The sequence below is a fragment of the Aedes aegypti genome, chromosome 2 (genome assembly GCF_002204515.2).
Source record: "Aedes aegypti strain LVP_AGWG chromosome 2, AaegL5.0 Primary Assembly, whole genome shotgun sequence".
Taxonomy (NCBI): Eukaryota; Metazoa; Arthropoda; class Insecta; order Diptera; family Culicidae; genus Aedes; species Aedes aegypti.
The window spans coordinates 441,990,115-442,013,764 of record NC_035108.1 but is presented as its reverse complement, the minus strand read 5'-3'; the positions used below and the strand labels follow the sequence as shown (position 1 = coordinate 442,013,764).

Here is a 23,650-nt window from a genome sequence, read left to right as displayed (position 1 = left end):
AATATTTTGCTTGAATATCTAGATCTACGTACATCTCCCTCCATTCCTACAGCACGATGAAATGTATGGAATTTCCTTAAATTTCATTGCCCAATTCGACCGAACAATCATGACAGCTACTTAGAGAACAGCGAAAACAATCACAATCAAAGGAATCGTTCTCTACGTTTTTTTTCTCACTTCGGACGGATGAAAAACTTTGTTTACGTTCTCAATAATATGTGGCCGTTGAGAAAATTTCGCAAAATTTCGAAATTTACGGCATGAAATTTTTTAGTGAAGATGTACGAAGGTTTCCGAGAGTGTATTTAAATAAGTGCCCGGTGAAGTAAGTACCACACGGAAGCGGGAAGAAATTTGAATCGTAATGTGGTGTGGCTCAGTCGATCGCTTATTAGATTTTGCTCGGTACGTCTTCGTTCATGCGATTTCGGTGGAAAAGTGCAAAGTGGATGATTGAACTGAAGTTATTTATCGAAATACAGTCGTTTCATAGCATTTTTGGTCTACAGGTGGACGGCTTTCACAAAATTACACTAGGAAAATGAATCTATGTTGCAGGTATGTTTCAGTATCCACCGTAATGGAACATTTCATGTTTAATACGACGAATAATAGCGCTTATGACGAAGTAGATCAATAGGACGTAACTTCAAAAGGGGATAAGTATTTCAAATATTGCCCAGACCAGACATGCAGTTTAGCTATAGAAATTGACTGATGAGAAAAGATGTGATGAAAATTGTTTCTCTTATAATAACGATCTGGAGAGCACCGCATTTCGTATTCGGCCCAAGCGCACGCGAAGAACAACGGTCTACTTATTAAAAGCTCTCGCGGAGGAAATTAGCTTCCAGTTCGAATGTTCGCTGACGGTGAGTGTGCAAGTGGAATGGAAAAGCACATAGGGCCAACTAAAATGTGTAATTCTTAGCTCATCGATGCTTCAGCCTCGGTGTATGAATGACCTATCCACCGGGTTCTACTACTGTTCATATTTCGGTTCGTTTTAGTGGGTAATTCTAGCCCACCGCAGGTTTCCAAATAACATGTTATTGCCCCGTTGAAGGGGGAAGGCTTTTAGCCACTAACAACACGGTAGCCGTCGTAGATTGCCAGGAAGTGGGATGTGTTGCAAAAAGTAACTACGGTACAGGGGCCAGTTCTAAAGGGGTTTACGACGGGATTAACCTTGTTTGGCGCGGGCGATGAGGATGTGACGCAAATTTTGACTTTTGTTCATGCGGTTCGGTTTCAAAATGAATGTTGATCTGTAAAAAGAGTTAGGAATTTTCCATTTTCAACTAGTTCGGTTATTCACGAACTCTAAGCGTTTTCAGGATAATTTACGTCCTATGTATTTTGCCCAGGCATTGCAGAATTCGTGCTTATTTGATTTAGAAGCACGATCAAAGCAAGTGGAGAAAAACATCCCATCTATAGCGGGCCATGTTCGGCAATGTATAGCAAGTTGTAACAAATTTGATAATTAGCAGCAGCGAACGAGAAACTCAAAGAAAGAGCGATGATAATACCCATTTATCTCGATTATTTACCATTGGAGGTAGGTGCTTTATTTTATTGCCATGATAAACAATCCCCAAACATCTGAAGCAATAGTGTCTACCACCTTGGAGCTTGTTTATCATGCCCTGTTATCCCCTCGATATGATCAGATCTTTATCAGTAGACGATAAACAGACTCTCATGATGTATTGCGGCTCATGATTGTTACAGAGAACGATAAGTGAGAGATACTCTCAATTTTCGCAGAATTCAACCCCTGATTCTGCCCATAACTAATTGAATCAAATCACAAAGTTTGTTTGTTATATATACCAAATTGTACTGTTACATCATAAAATGTAACCGCCTAACAGCCACACTGGGAATATACATGGGCTTTATATCATCACTGCAATAAAATTTTCATAAAAAATACGTTTTCTTGATACACATCTTGGTTTAGGGATACTTTTTAATATTTTTTTTTTGTAATATTTCATTCTCCAGAGAAAGATCATCTCATGTAATACGATATATTCTCGGCTCACTCATTCTCATCACACTCTTACAGTCGACTCTTCACATCGAAGGGACCATCGACATAGGGAGAGATCGAGACATAGAAAATTTTTAAATGAATACTAGATTGAAATTCACATCGTTACCAGGAAAATTAAAAACTAACAGACGTCATTTCATTTTCCCAAATCGTTCTGAATCTTTAAAATCTAGTCTAGTGACCTTTGACAATGTACATATCGTCATACGGAGAAACAATCGGGAATGAAAATCACATCGAGATAGGGATATATCGAGATAAGAATGCAGAATGAAGGGACCGAAAAAAATATCGACAAAAGTTCGGCTTTTACTGAAGTAGTGAACTCAAAAGTTCACTTCTAGTAGATTTTTACTTTCAATGAAACTATATCGCTGAACAAGAAAACATAACGGAAACTAACAAGTTCTGATTCTCGAAAAAGTAACCCATGCACTTATCAACAACTAGAAAGTTAAAAACAAGTTCGAGTCGTACTTTTCTCTATTTTATACTGAATAGCATTCTGTTTAAGGAACTTAAACCATTTTTTTGTGAACCGAAGTGCAGTTAATTACTTAAAAAGTGATCTGCTTAAGCTAAAACTTGCCCGTTAATCTGAACTTTCAGTTGCTTGGGCTACCCAGGTAACCAGTAAGCAGTTGAAAAAGCATTTATTTGGCAGTATATGCGCCTATACTGCAGGTCATTAAATGCTAGCAAGCCGTGTATGCGCCTTAAATGCTATCAAAATGCAAGTTTTAACCCAATATACGGCTGCTTAAATACCAACCCTTCAGAGATTTCGTATCCGGCAGTCAAAATGATAACATCTAGATCGTAACGTCTCTCGTAGAGCAAGACTTAAATTGTCTCCTTTCTCTTTCCTTCTCATTCATCTTTTGTACCTCTCTCTTCTCTGTCTTATCACTGTTCTTTCTGTTCGTCTCACATCGCTGCTCTTCCTATTTTAACATGTTTTAGTGATGATACTCTTTTTTGTCAATTCACTGGGATTCGAACATACGACCATACGCTTGATGAGTGATGATTGGTTATACACCGTGCTACAGGATGAACTAAAGATTAAGTGATAATGTGCATTGTTTTTATGCAATACTTATACTTTGCTTCTACATCAGTGTCAGGTCAGCGAGAAAGATGACAGTTCGATAGCCTATGAAAACTTTCGCCTCTCTTAGAAGTTTCGTAGCAGTATATAATCAATTGAGATGCTCGAAAATCAAAACATGTTGTGCATCTGGCTGTTTTTAGAATTATCGATGCGATAAACGTATCGTTTCATATCAATCTACAGGAGAATACTAATCATTACTATTTCAGATCAGTTCACATAACGTTCATGGGAAAGTAATGGGACTTTTCCTGATTAATCGAAGAGTTTGCATCTTTTGAATGATCGACAAGATTTTTGACCCATTTTAAATTAATTCTTCATAGTTGAGTAATCCTAATGTTGAAGGAATATGCTATACATTATTTTTGTTAATCATGTTTTAAACAAACTTTGGTAACTTGTAATCAGAAGGTGATTAACAAATTGAGTCATGAATTTGTGAAATAAACGCGTTATAGCGAGACTCGAACTCACGACTCCATGTTTGCTAGATCACGCTTTAACCAACTAGGCTACATATATTATTCCGGAACGCTATAGAATCATAAGGTGCACTGTAGCTTAGTTGGTAAAAGCGTCAATGAAACACAAACAGTCTTCTAATTGCAAATTTACAAAGTAAGTATACTTTAAGACCCAAAATTTGGTTTATATCACGGTCAGTTCAGATTACCAGAGCTGGTAGCGGTCAGACAGCAAAATAATAGTGGCTTTAGTGACCAAAATGATCAAAATAGTGATCTAAAAGTGATTTCAAGACTACAAGTATTAGTTATAAAATAGACTAGAAATGAAAATACGTTCTATATGGATATTAACAAATGTACATTTTGGGGGAAGTTAGAGTGTAAAGAACAGAACAGAAGAATTACTGATCAGAAATGTTTCTTAACAGTTATCTGTCTAGAATACGACTTGATTGCTATAAATGGGTTAGAAGATGGTGTATAGAGATTTAACTTCTTTCTTCAAAAAGTGGATTAATTCTGAAAAAAAATCCTGACTGAATCCAAAACTCAAAGCAAGCGAAATAATAGAAACACAGGCTAAATTTGTGGATGAATTTCTGTACAATTAAACTTTTGCTTCTATATAAACACTAATAACGCGAAGACCTACGTTTCAACTGAACGTTCCAATAAATGAGTTTCAGAAAACAAACATATCGTGAGACTTGTAACCTCACGCTTTATCTATTCTACGACCCTGAAATAAACAAATTTGGCATACCGTGCACCCCTGCTAATTTGAACAGTACCTCATCCAAACCACCGGACTTCATTTTCAATTTGAACTTCACCTTAAATCCGTGTTTCTGGTCATCCCTTGAGCTGTTTTGTTTCGATTCTGCGTTCCGTTTCACAACGTTCCATTTTACTCCATTTCATGAACCGAATGGCTTTCTAACCAATTTTTAATATGAATGATGTACAAATTAGCGGCGGCAATTGAACGATTGTAATCGCAAAATTGTTGCTGAAATTCATGAACAGGTGGATTTGACGTAAGGGAATCGCCAATGCACATTGGCCCCAAAGCCATATCCAGGAAAATAAAAATGTTTGAGTCTAAACGCCTAAAAGATTTATGGTATCTTCGGGAAAGATTCTCCATATTTTTCGAACATTTTATTTGAGTGATGTGACATTAGGGTGGCCCGAATGGTTTGCGAGATCACAATGTAAGTTTTTTGGACCATTTCAATGTTCATTTTAGAACATTGTAAAGGTCTCATTACAATGTTCTAAAATGTTTTAAAATAACGGAATAGGAACAACTTTGCCCAAAATGCCGAATTTATATCTCTTATGGTTCGCAAATTGTGATTTTTTTCAGTAAATAAGTCCTAAGTCAGTAAATCAGTCCTAAGTTCTATAAGTTCCGAGCACTTACAGAACTTGCTTGCTCAACTTTTGCCGAAGAAACTACTGTTCTATGGTTGCAGAGTTATCAGAGATTTTCTTCGAAAAAAATGATTATTTTCTAATGTCCATATCTCTGGAAGGCGACAACGGATCTTAAATATTCTGACGCCATTAGAAAGATTATCTTTTATTTTTTTGTTGGCTAATGGTGAGAAATCGGTGAGCTTGTTTTTTATTTTGAAGAAAATAATTGAAATTTGAAAACAATTTGTTTTTTTTTTAACGAATAACGTCCATGGCTTGTCAAATAATCGAGATAGCTCTTTGGTGGCTCCAGCGAAAATGAGCACAATTGAAAGTTCAAAAAATGTCTTAATTATTATCCAACAATATTCAAGCATTGATTAAAGAAACGTGTTTTTTGTACAAAAATAGTTGACAAAATTCGTGTAAAAACAGCATCAAGGGCTAATGAATGAAAAAATATATTTTATTGGTTGGGATTTCTAATGTAATTTCTAAAATGATTTCTAGCAAAAATAGCAGAAAAACATTGAAGTTCTGGACGAGTTTTTCACAATCTCTTCGATTGTTTTTTTTCTGTTTCATATCGGCTTTGGCTAATCTTCCAGGGGAGTTTTGAAGAGGTTCTTTCTTCTTTTAGAAGGCAGGCATAAGATGCTTTCTCGAAAAATTTTCTCAGAATATTTATCTGAATTCTATCAGAATATTAGCCAGGAATCCCTATTTTTCTTGACACTGTGATTTCCCAATCACTGTATATTTGTCTTTATATATAACAAATATTTTGAATTGGAAAAGCTAAATCAGCCTTAAATTTCATTATCATTAGATCACGAAAATAATGACTTTTGTAATCATTTTTCTAAAAAAGGCTTTTTTTCCAAAAAAAAAAATGGGGCAAACAGTGACTTTTAAGTGACCAGGTCGGAAAAAGTGATTTTGCTACCAACCCTGAATTACTTAGAGACCACTTTACTGCGTTTGATTTTCGATGAAGCTGCTACAGAAAAAAATTTTGGCTGATTGATAAGTCGAAGGGTTATCTTCATTAGCGTAACTTGAACTCAAAGCTTGACCCATCCGATAAAATAAACTTAAGCAAGATGCGAAATCATCTTTACGATCCATCGCGGTTTCAGTTTTAATTCTTACACGGGAAATCATGATTTACATATCATGAAATTCATAAATTAGTTAGGTCATAATATCAGGATCACAAATCATGGTTCCTGGAGTCATTATCATGATTCTTCATAAGCGTAACATCCATGGTGAAAACACTAAGCGGTGCGCTTTGCTTCAACTCATTTGCATCGATCACCTCAAGATAACGAAGCGGTGCAGTGATAGAGCGTGTGGCTTTCAATTGAAAGCTTCTTGGTTCGAATCTGAGTGCAGTGTTTTTTTTATTTTGTCGATCATTAACGGATGCGCGACTCAGCTTTTTTTGGCATTTGAATCATGATTCCGAGCAATCAGCAACAAAAACGTAACTCATGTGTTGCGTTACGGCATTCTGACTCAATCGATATGAGTCACAATCATGTTTTTCGATTCTTATTTCTACCCGTGTATATGAGTCCGGCAACGTAATTATACTAAAAAATTGCATACACTAAATCAAGTGTTTTCATGAATAACATGATCATGATATAACATAACATGTATCTTATACCAAAAAACAACCCACCATGTGGGACAGTACCACCTATTTATTATCTCCACCACCGTATCTTAGCTGTTTTCTAATCAAATGATTCTATTCAGGCAGCATCCATTTATTAGTAACGCTAATGCGTAGTATGCACCTGAAACGTAAAGCACTCAAGTAAAATTTCTCCTTTTTACCGAAGTAATTTTGACAGCTGATCCAGTATGGGCGAAGTGTCACTTTTACTTGCGGAATAATTGAGCGGCACATTTTTCCGTACGGAAAAGTGACAGCTCCATTTGATATGTACGGCAGGCGTTACTGACGTTATGACATCAGCTCTACTTATCAGCAGCGTACAGCTCAAGTAATTTCGGCACCGGAATCATTCCTTGACCGTTTCTTGTCCTATCCTTTTGCACAGTACTTATGATCAGCGTACCGGCCATAAGAATTGAAAATATTTGACCACCTCACCCCCTCCGTAACACTTTTTGTATGAAAATTTTTAATTTTTTGTAGCCGTAACGCTTGAGGCTACTCTACCCCTCCCCTTGGAGCGCACTGCGCCTTACCTGGCCAAAAAGTGTCATATAGCCTCTAACAAGGGGAACTTACGTATTTATGGTTGATTTGTCTTCTTGGTCATAGGTGGTTTACTTATTTAATTTTATTCAATTATTAAATGTTTCTAAATTCGACTGCAAGATGAGCTAATAAGCTAAAAGTTTTGGCGCAAAATTAGAGTCCAATAGGTTTTAAAAAACCACCTAAGACGAAGAGAACAAAGCTGCAAAAAATACAACAAGTCCTAAATTAGAAAATAGGTGCTTTTCGGATCCAATTCAACTGAGAAAACACGGTGGAAGGTTATAGGGCGGTATGCACGTAGATGGAGAGTTTGCTGTAATTTGTTTGTAGTCCATTACCACTTGAGAATCTCATGAGTCAAACACTGTTCAACCTATGATCTGAAAAAACGTTACATCTCTCAAACGAATCCCCCTTACCTGTATCGATTCGGCCACGGTGGACATGCTGTAATCGGACGTTGCACTGGCACTGCCCGGTCCCAGCCGGTGATGGAACGAGCGCCGATAGCTGGATGCAATTCCGGCGACCCCAGCAGCCGCCGCCACCGACGACGACGAAGATGACGCCGATGAAAGCGTCGAGTCAATGGACGCATTACCACGATCAGGGCGCAACTTCACATTGCTATTGTTGGAGCTGTTGCTATTATTGGCGACGGCGGTCGAAGTGGCGTTGTTACTGCTGGTGATAGCACTGGATGGGGGGATACTTGCAGCATTGTTACCGCTATTGACGGCCTGAGTACCTAGAGTTGAAGTCGCACCACCAACGCTGGCACTGGCCGATCCGTTGTTCGCACTAAACCGATCCATTGTTTAGTAGAGGCGAGATATCTTCCCGTAACGAACAAGCCTAGACACTATAACACTCCACACTGTACACATTCGCAAACTGTTGCTTCTTCTTCTTATTCTCCGCAGTTTGCTTACTTCTTCGAGATTTTAGAAAACCTTAAAAAAAACTTTTTTCGAGCGCGCTTCACGCTATTCACACTACTGGGGGGAACTCTCGAGTTGATTGCACAAAGGGGAGCATTTTTTCCCTCGCACGCAAACACGTCGAGCTTTCTTCTGCGAACTCGGCTCACATCCAGGGTTTGACCTTTTTTCGCACTTTAAGCCGCTCACGCGTCACGAGAGCTTCACATGGACGGAAACTTTCCGGACTTCTTCGCGGATCTTCCGAGGGGTGGTAGATTGGGGCGGTGATAATTGCTGAGCGCTCAACCCCCCCACTCTGTGTTTTGGTGGGAAAGAGGGCGTTAAAAGGGGGAGACTATTGTTTTCCCCGAGTGGCGGGCGCTTAATTAAATCAAATTTCGCCGCCAAACACGGCCCACGACGACGACGACTTTGTGATTATGCATTAGTTAAGGGGTGAAAGGGGGTGATCTTGTTTGCCCCCAACCGTTGAAGATGAAGATGATGATGATGTTGTCGAAGAGAGGGTTGTGTAATTTCGTTTTCCCCCGGCTGAGGCTGGTTTAGGTGTTGATGAGGTCGTCGTCGTCGCCGTCCTCTTCGGAATTTCTGCACCGGCGTTGGTTATTGGGAATGCTGTAACTATTGTTGTTTCTGGTGATGGCGATGATGAAGCAGCTTTCAGTGGATTTGCTCGTATGGACATTAGTTAACAATAACAGATCAATTTCCATGTTATTGTCTTAACGCGGCACCACACAGCTTTTCCTTTCGTAATGCCCATACGCGATACTTGATGATACCACACCAGAAAGGGGGGAAAGCAATTGTTTTTCACTCTCTTGCTGGATGATTATAATTTTATTCTCTTTATTAGTTAATAATGTTTAATTACTCTGACGCGCACCACTTTTCCCCGCAAGCATTAGAGCATTATGGCGCGAATTTTCACTTTCTCCTATCTTTCTTCGAGACGCCTCTTTTCGACGCTGGCCAAGGGGGCCACACTCCGCGAAAATTGGCCCCGATAAGCCTAGGCTAGAGCACTCCACCGAATCGGATAGAAGCTTTTAAGGCCAAAAACTCCGCACACACACTTTTGCCGCGCAGCTGTTTTCGGCTGATTGATTCGGGTCGCAATTACTCGCCGATATGTATGCACACAAAACTTTTAATGGTTATTGATATCCCCTCTCTCTCTCTCGTGTGTGTGCGTTCACTAATGGAATTCCTCCGCAAACGCGAGTCAGGAAATTGTCCAACTGCGCTTTTTTTTGCTTCGAAGCTGATTAAAACGATCCGACTATGAACGGTGATGGATATTTGTCCTGTGGATTGTTCCAATCTGCGAAATAAACAGAGAGACAGGAAATTAATGAGTTATGAATACCAGAGATATCGATCCCCTTATCACTTTTTTTTTTTTTTGATAATGAAATCGATGTTAAGCATTACACATTACACATACTCGGAGGCAGATGCACTTGGGTACAAGGGGAACAACGGAAGATAACGAGACGGAAAAGGCATCAATCAATCGCCATTTATCACCTATTCTTTTCGACAGTTTTGGAGCACATCAACTTTCATCAGTGGCTCTGATGGGTAATTCGTTGGGCGAAACAGCGTCATTGAAGGGTCCACTTGTGGGCATTCATTATGTAATGATTAAATAGCTGACCGGCATCAACGGTTGCTTCACGCTACAGGTAATTGGGATAATTATGTTAATAATTTTGACCGGAAAAGTTATGCTGAATATATGCATCGTTACGTTCGATTAATAACGTGTAAATTATCATTCGATTTCACTTCAATTTAATATCAGGCTCTCCAGTGAAATGTCAAGATAGCCTAGTGATCGATCTTCACCAAACTCAGGATACTACAAAGAATGTGTAAACAATACATAGAAAATCAAATTCCTCCTAAGAGGGAAGTAGACGCAGCTCATTCTAATTAAACCTGTCGTTTAATTTTGGGTAGAAATAAGAATTGCTATTGTTCCATACATACATGTGGGGATCCCATTTAAATTGCTCCAGCCAAGCATCTTCTCGGATTATAGAACGCGAAAACACATTTCAACTTCTATATTGCGGGCAGACTTCTACTTGTGCTCTGACGCAACTAGAGTTTCCAATTTTCCCGGGAATTGACTTCCCGGGAAACGGGAAATAAAATTGTCATTTCCCGGGAATTTCCGGGAAATTCTTAAAACGTATAAACTGCTTATTTGATGGATTTTTTTTTTCAAATAATTTATATTTTATGTATATTATATTTTAGCCCATTGCATTTGTACGATTGTTTTTCTCTTTTTTTGTGAGTAATTTATTTACAGCACAGTATTGAACAAAACATTTGCTTTTTAGATTTTCCATACAAAATGGTCAATTTCAGAGTATTGGATCTGAGTCATTTATGGACCGATTTGAATGAAATGTTTACCGTGCTTCAGAAATAACTTGAATTTTAACATACATTATTGAGTGTTTTTTCCAACCACGGGTTTAAAAGCAATAATGATTTATCTGAAGTGATTTTTTTGACGATTTTTATAATTGTGATAACTAAGCAAATTGAAGAAATACCTTTATCTTCAGCAAAGTTGTAGATTTTGACGAGACGAACAATTTTTCTGAAAACAGTTTTTCGAATTTTTCGACGAAAATTACTCTTTAGCAAAATCGTTATTACTTTTAAACTCGTGATTGGAAAAATCATTGAAATATATATTTCGAAATTTAAGTTATGCCTAATGTCTTGTGAAAATTTGATTTAAATCGGTCCATGAATAACTGAGATCTAGCTTACCAAAGTTGACCATTTTGTATGGAAAATCGAAAAAGTTGCAAATGTTTTGTCCAATACTGTATGTCCTATAGAATGTTGGCTTTGTTTTTTGCTGGACTTTATAAACAAAAAATAATAAAATTAAGTAAAATTATATGTGGAGGTCATTTTAACCCAATCGTATGAAGTTATAATATTTGCAAACATTTAATCATGGGGTAAGACACTCGTTAATATTGGTATTAATATCCGTTAATACGGATTAATATATATTATTTTTATGATATCATCGAGTTACCTACGGTTTTCCTAAAGGCATCTGACAGAAGTATTTGAATTTAAGTCAATGGTGGGGATTTATAAACAAGAGGTTAGGGATTGTGGATTGTATGTCTTCCCGAGCAAAGTCCAACATCAAAATGAAAGCAAGTTGAAAACATATATTGTTTTCAGCATCAAGTTGATATCATAATTTGATATCAATTTATCAATGAAATATTCGATATCATATTTTGTTTTCTTTCTGATATCATTTTAAATTTTTACTTATATTTTCTTTTTATTTAATTATAAATTTATTCGTGCTACATGTTTAAATACTACGAAAATATAAAAATAAAGCATTTATCTAGTCGCAGCCATGTTTCAATATCAATCGAAAATATGTATATCTCAGCGAGTTCTCAATTTACTTTCAATGACAGCAGAAACTGTTTTCAATTTGCTTTCACTGACAGCAAAAAGAGTTTTCAATTTGATTTCATGGGAACATTTTTCTGCTGTCAGTTTTGATATTTTAACCGTTAAAACGACCAAAATGACAACAAACTGAGTTATCAAAATCCACGACAGCACAACATCAAAATAAGTTTTCAATTTGATCTCAAGCTTTGCTCGGGTTGCCGATCTGACATACCTTCCTTCCTTCCTTCCTTCTGGCGTTACGTCCCCACTGGGACAGAGCCTGCTTCTCAGCTTAGTGATCTTATGAGCACTTCCACAGTTATTAACTGAGAGCTTACTATGCCAATGACCATTTTTGCATGCGTATATCGTGTGGCAGGTACGAAGATACTCTATGCCCTGGGAAGTCGAGAGAATTTCCAACCCGAAAAGATCCTCGACCGGTGGGATTCGAACCCACGACCCTCAGCTTAGTCATGCTGAATAACTGCGCGTTTACCGCTACGGCTATCTGGGCCCCTCGATCTTCTAGATCTGACATACCATAGGAGACAAATTGCATCGGAATCGAGTTGCGGAATGACCCGGAAATCGTAGAATGATGTGGGGCATTGATGACAATGGAGCTTCACTGAATGTGATGCATCGTACAGGTGCCAGTCTCCTTCTAGCCAGACTACCAGATGGATGTTGGCATCAAACAGGTCTATGTTGCATCGGACGTATTTCTCATATATTTTGCTCAGACGATCTGAACACAACTTGTTTTTTCATATAAACAATCAATATGCCTTGGCAACTCCGGCAACAGGTAAACAGCAAAACTCCATGCATACTTGATAATCTTCTCAATATCAATATTAATATCATTAATAAATATTAATATTTTAATTCTGGATCTAGTGTCCTGCCCCATGCATTTAATAAATCTTTTCAACACTAGAATAAAAAACAAACAAATGTAAACCTTGAAAGCTTTATAACCCTACTCAAATAATGAAATAGATTCCTCAAAAGTTTCTTTATATTGTATTGCAAACTTGTACTGCCAAGCAGTAGGCTGTGAAATAAGCCATGCAAAAATGACCTACAAAATGTCAGTGAAATGCATTCCAATTTGTTCCCTTTTTTCGATTGATTTTACCCAAAATTTTAATTTACAAACACATCGCATCTCTAGTGAGGACATTATTGGATATGATATGAAAAGTAAATTGTGCGATGTTTTTATTTGAAAATAAATAATCTATTCTGTATTTAAATAGAGCTTCCCGGGAACTACAGAAATCTCGGGAAATACGGAAATCCTGGGAAACAGAAAATCATTTCCCGGGAAACGGGAATCCCGGGAAATCTCATTTCCCGGGAAATGTTCCCGGGATTGGAAACTCTAAACGCAACGCTAAACAACAACTTCTTTATTCATCTTCATTGTGTTCGATACAATTCATTTAATAGGGATTTCTGACAATCATTAATGCTTAAATTTAAAACCCTACATACATATTTTTTATAATTACTTGTAAATATTGATACAACATAATTCAAGTGTTTAAATAACAAACATATCTATGTTCTTGAAAACTCATGAGAATGGTATATTACTCTTTGAACTGTTATTTGATGAAGATGTGCTAAAATTCACCTGAATAAATTGTTCTGGAAATCTTAAGATTATCTCTCTAAGTTCTTCTGGACATCTTTGTGGAATTCTTGTAGAAATCTCTCTGTGATTTTTGCGTGTATTGTGAGGATTACTTTTGAAATCCTGGAAATTAAATTCTTTGAAATTCTTAAAAATTCTTTCGGAAGTACTATGGAAGATTCTACCAAAAATCCTGATGCAAATCTTCCGGATATTTTTAGAGGATTTTTCCAAAAATTCTACTAGGAGTCTACTAGAAATTCCTCTGGAATAATTCCAAAAATAACACTGGATTTTTTCCGGAGATACTGCTGAGATTCTTACAAATTCTTCCGGAAATCATCTGAGATGCTATCTGAAAACCTTGTGTAATACTTTCGGCTATTTTTCGAGGATTCTTCCGAAAATCTTATAGAAATGCCACTGTGATTTATACTTCAATATCCTTGAAATACTTCTGGGACTCTTCCAAAAATCCTGTTGGAATTCTTCCGGATATCTTTAAAGGATTCTTTCAGAAAACCTTCATTTGGAAATCTTTTTGAGGATCCTACAAATCCTTCCTACTAGATTTTTCCGAGGATTCTTACAAAAACTCTCCCCGGATTACTTCTAGGATCCAGGAGCATCCTGAATTTTTCAAGAAAACTCTGTGAATGTTCTTTCGAGTATCTCCCTAGCAGTCTTTCGGAAATTCTCCTGGTATATCTCTAGATTGCTTTCGGAAATCCTGCTGGAGGGCTTCAAAATATCTTTCATAGATTTTCCCAGACATTTTTCTGGAATTTTTCAAGAAATTTTGCTGGGATTCTTCCGTAATACCTAATGATATTCATCTGGATATACGACTGAAATACTTCCGGACATCATGCAAGGATTCAACCGGAAGTTTCCTTGAGATTCTATCACAAATAGTTCTTTTTTAGAAATACTATTGGTATTCTTCAGAAAAAAAAACTAGGATTCTTTAAAATATCTTTCTGAAAATTCTTCTGAGATTTTTTCTGAATTAAAGAAAGATTTCTGGAAAAATCTCAGGTCGATTTCCAAAAGAATCACAGAGAAATTTCAGGTAGATTTTAAGGAGGAATTATTGAAGAATTTTCGAAAAAAAAATGAAAGAATTCCATGAGGATGTTTGGGAGAATTCAAAATGGATTTTGAATATATTTTACAGTGATATCTTAAAGAATCCCAGAAGTTATTTTACAAGAATCCCTGAAAGATTCTCAGGAAACTCACAGCTATTCAGAAGAGTTCATGAATGTTTTCCAGAATAATTCCAGAGCGATGTCCAGAAGAAAGATTAATGGAAGTATTTCAAAAGGAATTTCCGGAACTATTTAAGAGTAACTTTTAGAAGATTCTCAGAAAGATTTCCGGAAGAATCGCAGAGGTATTTTTTAAATATCACCGAGGACCGTCCAGAAGTTTTCTTAAGGGATTCCATTTGAATTCAAGAGCGATTTCCAGAAGATTCAACCAAGGATTTTTGGAAAGTTCATTGGAAACTAACTGACAAATCACAAAAAAAGAATTAAGAGCACTTCTCGATGAATTTCCAGAAGGATCACAGAATGCAGAATTTAGAGGTATTTTTCCAAAGAACCTTAGAAAAAAAAAACTCATTTCCGGGAAAAATTTAAAAGGGATTTTCGAAATTATCACAAGTTTTCTGTAGACAATTAAGCAGGATTTTCGTAAGAATTTTCGGATGAATTTCAGAGAAATTTCACGATTTTCATGAACAAAATTTTCCAAATAAGTCCCCGAGAGATATCTGGAAGTTTTTCAACAGGATCTCCGAAAGTACTCCACAGGGATTTCTGGAAGAACTCCATAGGGATTTACGAAAGAGTCCCAGGGGAATATTCGTAAGAATAGACAGGAGAATAGATTTTTTATTTTAGTCTCAGGCGGATTTATGAGAGAATCTCAGATCAATCGGAATAATCTAAGACATGTTTCTGAAAGAATATCTGAGGCATATTCGAAGAAGTCCCATTGAGTTTCACGGAAGAACTACTGAAGGATTTCTGAGAAAATTTCAAAGTGATTAATATAATAATTTCGGATGGATTTCCAGAAGAAACCCGAGGAGCTTTTGTAAGAATCCTCGATCGATTTCTCGAAGAATCTTCAAAACATATTCAGAAGAACAGAGGCGTCTGGTCAGCCTGTTCAACCTGTCCATTGAACAGGTAGACCGTTTGAATCAAAATCGTACAACTAATTTAAAAAATTTCAAATTAAATTCAACAAATTTTAAAATAGCACTACATAGAAAGTAGCATAGCAGTTGTCCCAAGGCGTCAACCTGTCCGTTGAACAGGTAAACCATTTGAATCAAAATCGTACAACTAATTTAAAAAACTAAATTAAATTCAACAAATCTTAAAATAGCACTACATAGAAAGTAGCATAGCAATTGTCCCAAGGCGCCTAGATCGATCGCGTAGTGTGCTGAGTTCTCGCACCATGTAAAAAGCTCGCTTGATACCCACAGCACGAGCGTGGTACTTCACTAAAGACAGCAGCGCAAAAGTTGGAGAGACATGCCGTCGGAAAACGCTACTGTGCATTCAACCTGTTCAACTGCTACTATTAAAACCAAATCCCATATAACTAAGGTCCCACACACATTCACAGCTTAATAATCTGTACACGCTCAAAAGCTCAAACAACTCGTTCAACGGAATAAATTGAACACTTTTTCTCTTTCAGAAAGATTCGTGCACTCTAAGAAAAGCAAATAGTTTGTTTCGCAATTTTGCCGCTAGGTGGCGCTAGTGGGCATATAAAATGAACATTGAAGGCATGTTCTATCTTGTGATTCACATGAGATAGAGAAATCGAGTCTATCTATCTCATCATACAGATAAGATAGAAAGTTTCAGTCTTCGACAAAGTTGTTCAGTAGGTCAAGGACGTTCGAAATGCAAACAGATTGATTAGAATTTTTGCCGCTAGGAAGCGCTGGTGAGCAATTGAGCATTTTAAACTAGTTTTATCATGTGATCCAGTAGAAACATTAACCGTAGAATGTTAATGTTGCGACTGTTCGTGTTACCAACAGATGTTTGCCACGCGCTGACAGCCTGAGTACCGGGCCTCAAAGTGCCAAATAAATTTTAAAAATCATAATAAACATTCCTCTTTAACATGGCATTAAAATGACAATGAATAAGTACACATAAAGTTAATAATAATTAACCCGTATAGGCCTGAGTGAAAGCAAAAATTCTAGAACCCTCACCGCTCAGCGAATTCTTAATGGATTTAAACTATTTTTTGTCAGTATACTGGCACACATATCTAGTTTCCAGAAGTGAACAGAGGAACGCGGAAATATTCCTGTGGTCGGAGTTATTTCGGTGGATCACTGGGTCAGGTCAGGTGAGAAGGGTACTGTGCGTTTGTGCCCCTGGAGGTAGGCAGATTTCATGTCACAGATAATTTCCGGAATCGGTTGTAATGTGGCCACTACATGACGGAGTTTTGAGAAAATTGCATCAGTGTGAACCTTTTGAGAAACGCTTAAATTGTATTACTTTGAGTTTTGCATTTGATTAATCCTACAAATGACCATTTTTGGATCCCGGGACGCCTCAAACTTAAGATAAAGTGGCCAATTTGTATCTGAACATCTGTGCCAAGCTTATGGGAACGCATTTTGGTGCACAATTATATTTGATTTCTACTTTTAGGTAACTTGGCATGTCTCAAAAAATAGCCCTTTTTTACCCGACTTGACCCAGTCACCCACCGAAATAACTCTGGCCACAGGAATATTTCCGAGTTCCTTTGGCTACTTCCAGAAACTAGAAATGTGGGCCAGTGAACTGACAAAATATCATTGGAATCCGTTAAGAATTCCCTGAGTGGTGAGGGTTTCAGTATTTTTGCTTCCACTCAGGCCTATACGGGTTAAAACCAGTTTTGTGAGAACAGCGCCACTCAGTAGAACACTAATATTTCTATTTGTGACCCAGATGAGATAGAAAGATCGAGGCTTTGACAAACTTGTTCAGAAAGTCAAGGACATTTAAAAGGCATTGCCGTTTGATTTATTATTTTGTCGCTAGATGGCATTATTAAACAATTTAAATCAAGCATATGAGACAAACTCAATCTTGTAAACCAGATGAGATAGAAAGTTCAAGTCTTCAGTAAAGTTGTTCAGAAAGTCAAGGGCATCCGGTATACAGTTTGATTTATAATTTTGCCGTTACGTGGTGCTATTGATTATGTTTAAATGAGTACTTTATACTAGTTCTATCTTATAATTTTGATAAGAAATAATGTTCAAAGTTTTTCGGAAGATCTTGGAAAAATAAAAGGCAGATAGTTTAGTTCATAATATTTCGACTAGGTAGCGGTAGTGAACGTGTTTAATTGATAATTTTTAGCTAGTTCTGTATTGTAAACTGATGAAATTATTATCATTTATCTTTATTAGGGAGATTTTCAGCCCTTGGCTTGTTCATCTCCGTCACTGATGAAATAGCAAGTTCGAGTATTCGGAAAAATTGTTCAGACTAGTAGAACTAGTTTAGAACGCTCAATTAGACATGCTCACTAGCGCCACCTTCTTCTTCTTTCTGGCGTTACGTCCCCACTGGGACAGAGCCTGCTTCTCAGCTTAGTGTTCTTATGAGCACTTCCACAGTTATTAACTGAGAGCTTACTATGCCAATGACCATTTTTGCATGTGTATATCGTGTGGCAGGTACGAAGATACTCTATGCCCTGGGAAGTCGAGAAAATTTCCAACCCGAAAAGATCCTCGACCGGTGGGATTCGAACCCACGACCCTCAGCTTGGTCTTGCTGAATAGCTGCGTGTTTACCGCTACGGCTATCTAGCGCCACCTAGCGGCATAATATCGAACGAAACTGATTGCCTTCCGGATGTCCTTGATTTGCTGAACAACTTTGCCGAAGATATCTTCTTTGTAAAATTTAACCTCACATTCATTCGTCAATTTCTATTGCACCAGCTCCTCTTAATTATCATTGTCCAAATAAATCAATCGACATGTTTAAAAAATTCCGCCACACCTATTCTTCGAAAGAGGAACAGTTCTTTACTGGCGCCAACTTTCTTCCTCTGAAACAAGACACAGAATAACATCAAGGTAATAAATTTTCTCAAGGGAATGCCTACCCGTGGCGTAACTAAAACAATTCAAACTCGCAAAACGATTTCAGTTCTCGTTCTTAGTTCGAATAATAAAACATATTATCCGAACCTGACAAATTTTACGCATCTCAATTGCTATACAACCTTCCAGCCTTTCTCTCTGTCGAAAAAATGCAATCCAAAGCGATCTTTTCCTCTCGATTGGTGGGCCATTCTGCATTGCATTCCTCATTGATGCATTTGTGTTAGACCCATTCAGGTGGTAGTCGTAAAAACAACACACAAACCCGGATAGACCTCTTATCACCTTCTCCTCGGTCGGTGTGTGACATTCGGTGCTGGAGGACTTCTAGGAAGAATGAAAAGGAAACGAGAGCCCGTATAAAAGAATAATCCTTGTTCACGTGTGCACAGTGAAACGAGAAGATCCGTCCGGCCGTTCCTTATGGCACTCTGGTGCAGTTGGGTCAATACTTGACAAGGGATGCGGTCACATGAACAGGTATAGGAGGTACGATCATGGATGAATCCATCTATGATAAAGGGGTGCCTTTCTTTTACTGTAGGAAAGCTACCTACCGTAGAAGGAATAAACCAATTCTACATAACTAGTATAACTAGTGATTGCACAATTTTGCAGTTGAATAGAGATAAAAAAGAGCTCAATGTGTAGGAAGGGAAGGGAAGGAATGTTAGTTAGACAACCAATGTTATTAGAGACCGAGTATACCTCTGCATCTCCACAGTTGCCATGGTAAGGATATTGGGTTAGTGGGATCTCCTGCAGGGTGTAAGCGACACGATCATGGGACCAAACACTACTCAGGAATCAATTTCTAAGAAGAAACATCATAACTTACGTTACAACGGAATGTTGTCCGAATTATTTGAAACTAAGTAAAAGAATAAAGTTCTATTCTGGACATGTTTCAGAACAGTAATCTAGAAGTGATTCAATATTAGAAGATTTTATCATAGCAGAACCTAATGTGTGCAAACTCGACTAGCTATGTAAATATTGACTTAGGATTTCTGTTTCGATGTAAATTTCTCAAATTGATAGCTTTTCCCTCTAACAACGAACACGTGAGCTCGTCACCTTACTTCGAATTTCGATCTCTCCCTCGCTAAATCAGGGTTTCCAAACTTTCATTTGACTTATTGGCACCGACTAGCAGTTAGAAGAAAATTGGCACTCAAAAAGAGAAGCCCCGACCAATTGAGTAATTTTACTCTTAGCATTACGACTCCACTGGAACAGAGCGTGATTCTCAGTACATTGTTGCCATTTTCGCATTCGTATATCTTATACTTTATGCCCTGGGAAGTCAAGGAAATTGCCTTTCCGAAAAGATCCTGTACCAACCGGGTATCGAACCCAGACCTTTTCAGCATGGCTTTGCTCCGTAGTCGCAGACTTCACCACTATGCTAAGCAAGGCCCCACGGCGCGGGCTCAGGCCGGCGATTCCATCACAGAGACCCGACATGTGATTCATAAAAATTAACCGAAAAACAATGAAAACCGTTCCATCCACATACAGCGGGGAAAAAAAATGATGGGAGAGCCCCCGCCGCACACATGGAAGCCTCTGTACTTAAGTCGAGTCAGTGCCCGCCGGTAGGTGGTTAGGCCTTATATAATTAAACGTGAATTCGCCGCGCGACCCGCGCATTCATCGGTGAGCGATGGAAGAGTTCAAGGACCGGTGAGAAATCTTTCGAATAAACACGTACGGCTGCTGCAGGAGGCAGAAGAAGCATACTCGGAACCAAACTCCCCCACCGCCCCCTCCATCGCGAGTTTCTGTTTGTTTTAAGCGATTAAAAAATTGTTCTCTTTGCTATGGGTCGGCGGCTTCGCGAGAGCTACTTCTTGATGTGCGTGCGGATGGGTACTTGAGTTCTACGAGCTTTTGGGCTTCCAAGAACCTCTCGTTAAAGGTTATTCTGATGCTGCACATCGAGACTGATTTAGCACACGCACAATCTGATGAACGCTTCCGACCGATGGATCAAACGCGGAATGTATGCGTTATTGGAAGATGATTTTAGAAGAAACCAAAAATTAAATTTGATGTTTGAATCTAGTATAAAATTGTAGTTAAACTTTGAACGGATTGGATTTGGATTTGGATTGGATTTGGATTGGATTTGGATTGGATTTGGATTGGATTTGGATTGGATTTGGATTGGATTTGGATTGGATTTGGATTGGATTTGGATTGGATTTGGATTGGATTTGGATTGGATTTGGATTGGATTTGGATTGGATTTGGATTGGATTTGGATTGGATTTGGATTGGATTTGGATTGGATTTGGATTGGATTTGGATTGGATTTGGATTGGATTTGGATTGGATTTGGATTGGATTTGGATTGGATTTGGATTGGATTTGGATTGGATTTGGATTGGATTTGGATTGGATTTGGATTGGATTTGGATTGGATTTGGATTGGATTTGGATTGGATTTGGATTGGATTTGGATTGGATTTGGATTGGATTTGGATTGGATTGGGATTGAATTTGGTTTTTATTTGGGCTGCAAACTGTTCTTAATCAAAGATCCAACAGCTTATTAAGGCGCAACCTCAAGGCTCTTCGTTATCAGCGTTTGCCATCAGAGGTAAAAGATTAAAGTTTCACACAGAGTCGGTGTGTATTTCACTTTCAAGACGCGCAAAATCGCTATCACTCATCAGAATCGCGGTATCTCTTCCACCAGATAAAGCCAGAAACTCCAACATTCCGCGAAATCTTCGGTAGAGAACATTGCCACAAGCGCTCTAATCGTTCACTTGTAGCGCGCAGTAAAACCATTCCGTCACGTTTCGCCATTAAAAAGTCAGATTCGCCCAAACAACTACCTTTCCAAGGTAGGTGAATATAGGTGAATGCGAAGCAATGGTGATAACGTCGTTGCCTTCGGCAAGTGGCCAATAAACTTCAGAAACATTTAACTTTGCTCTGAGTCCGATGAGAGGTATTCTCAAACCCTTCCTCACAATTTAAACACGCAGAAACTGAAAGGCCTAAGAAACCACCACAATCGACAAAGACGAAGGCAGGAAAGAAATTTCAGCATGAATTCATCGAAGGATGACGACACACAGCCCCAGGTTGGAACCCCAGCCGTCATGCTCGCTCGTAAAACCAGAACCAGAATGTTGGCTATCATTGCTGGCGATCGTCGTTTGGACGATGCAAAAAAAAAATACTGCGAACGACCGGTCCGAGATGCGAGCTCACAGTTCAGATGCTTTCCACGAAGTTGATATTGCGAAAAATATGCGTTTTTACTGTGTTCACTTGGTTAAGGCTACGCAACGCGTTAATACTCTTCGATGGATTTCGTCGTTAAAGTATTGAATAATTTGTGCAAATTTATATTGAGTTTCAGGCGGTAAGGGGTAATTTGTGAAACTTTCTCAGGAAACTTGCTGTAAAAATTCCAATTACAACAAATTAAAAAGAAAATATTATTTTTAAAGTTCAAATTTGCAATGCAAAACAAAATTAGCTGAACCTATTGAATATAATGGATACCTTTCTAATTTATTGCGTACGATCCTAGGTCATCACTTTACATTTCTCCTTCTTTTCCACTTCCATTGTTTCCCACTAGATCTTAATCTATTGCTTAAGTTCTCATATGTTTTTTTTTCAATATCTGCATTAAACCACAGACAAACCGACGTAACAGCTAGAACAATTATCAATTTAAAACATAGTCACGTGAACATTAACGCCCAATGCTAAAAATACTTCATTTGGCCGATCACGAACTAGGTGGCGGTAGCGAGCAAACGTCAAACTCGAACAAAAATGATGCGAGCGCCACGAGTGGCCCGTCGGTCAACTATCAAATATTAGAATTGGGCGCTATTTTGCTGTGCGACAAAAATAATTAGAGTGTTACGTCTGTTTGTCTAATAAGACCAACATTCATTCGATGAGAATGGATCATTAAAATAACTAAAATGACCGCTAGAAAGGCATAGATAGCGCCACCGTAGATTTGTGTGTTAGACAGAACAGCAATGCTGTCACAATATCCAATCCATTAAAATGTTACAAATTGTAACTTAGGGTCGTTTTCGACACGAAAATTTAAACAGCTCGCAATCCAGCTTTTCAAAACCACTAATGGCTGCCGCATGTAGGCTCGCTTTCTGGTAGGGATCGAGCGATTTGACGTTTGGCTTGGGTCATGCCCATTGAACGGACCCAAGCCAAACGTCATATCGTTTGATCCCTACCAGAAAGCGAGGCTATTTGAGGGCAGCCATTGGTGCTCGTAAAAAGTTGGAGTGTTGACCGATTTCAGCTCTGTTGGACTTAAATGAAAGGCAAATATGTCTTATTTTAGAAACCCTCCGGGAGATCCGGAGTAGATCACTGTGACCACCGGGAACTTGCAACATCTAAAAAAAACAAGTTTCTTTGTTACTTTGACGATCTGCACTTCCGAAACCAAACAAATACATGAACCGTTCATATTTTGTCAATTCACGTGGACTTTGAATAGAGATTCTTAAATCTTTTCCATATTGACACAGTGTTCCGGAAATCCGGAATATCTGAAAAGGAAGTTTCCATCGCAGTTGTGTGTATGCAGAGGCGCGACCACGTTCGAAACCATGGGTAGGACAAATGTTGGCATATTTTTTGTGCACAGTGAAGCTAAAAAGAATTTTAACCCTGAACATGAAATTGAAGTTTACTATATTTGAGGTGTTCAAACGCATAGGGATCTAACATTTTGGTCGGTTTTTAGTTGAGTTGAAAAAAATCTACTGTTTTCAAACGTTCTAGCAATTCTAGCGCCAACAGAAAAAAATAACACCTTTATTTTCATGTTAGTAGTTACCACAATACTAAGAAAGCTTTTGACGGATTTTATGTCAAATCGGTCAGTCACAGAACTCGACCATCTTCGTAAATTTTGCACATGTTTTTGGTATGATAGAATAAGTGCTTTCTATAGAAAAATTGATCATTTTGACTCAAGTGTAACTTTTGAAAATGGCCTATAATTTTTTGCATGCAACTTATTTGAAAAATTCTAACTCCGAAACTGTTGATTTTCAAGAAAAATGTTCTATGAAGAAATTGTAGTGAACCGATAAGACTATAAGAAAAAAAT

At 38.0% G+C, this 23,650-nt stretch overlaps 1 protein-coding gene across 1 annotated transcript in view; it reads right to left on the bottom strand.

The window, feature by feature from the left end:
* The window catches only part of LOC5572054 (protein Shroom), an 808,873-nt gene that overhangs the window by 753,175 nt on the left and 32,048 nt on the right, over positions 1-23,650 (bottom strand). Inside the window, exon 2 of the mRNA XM_021847884.1 lies at positions 7,733-9,581. Within this exon, the coding sequence (XP_021703576.1) occupies positions 7,733-8,128 (396 nt within the window). The 5' untranslated portion in view covers positions 8,129-9,581. The remainder of the gene's footprint in view (positions 1-7,732; positions 9,582-23,650) is intronic.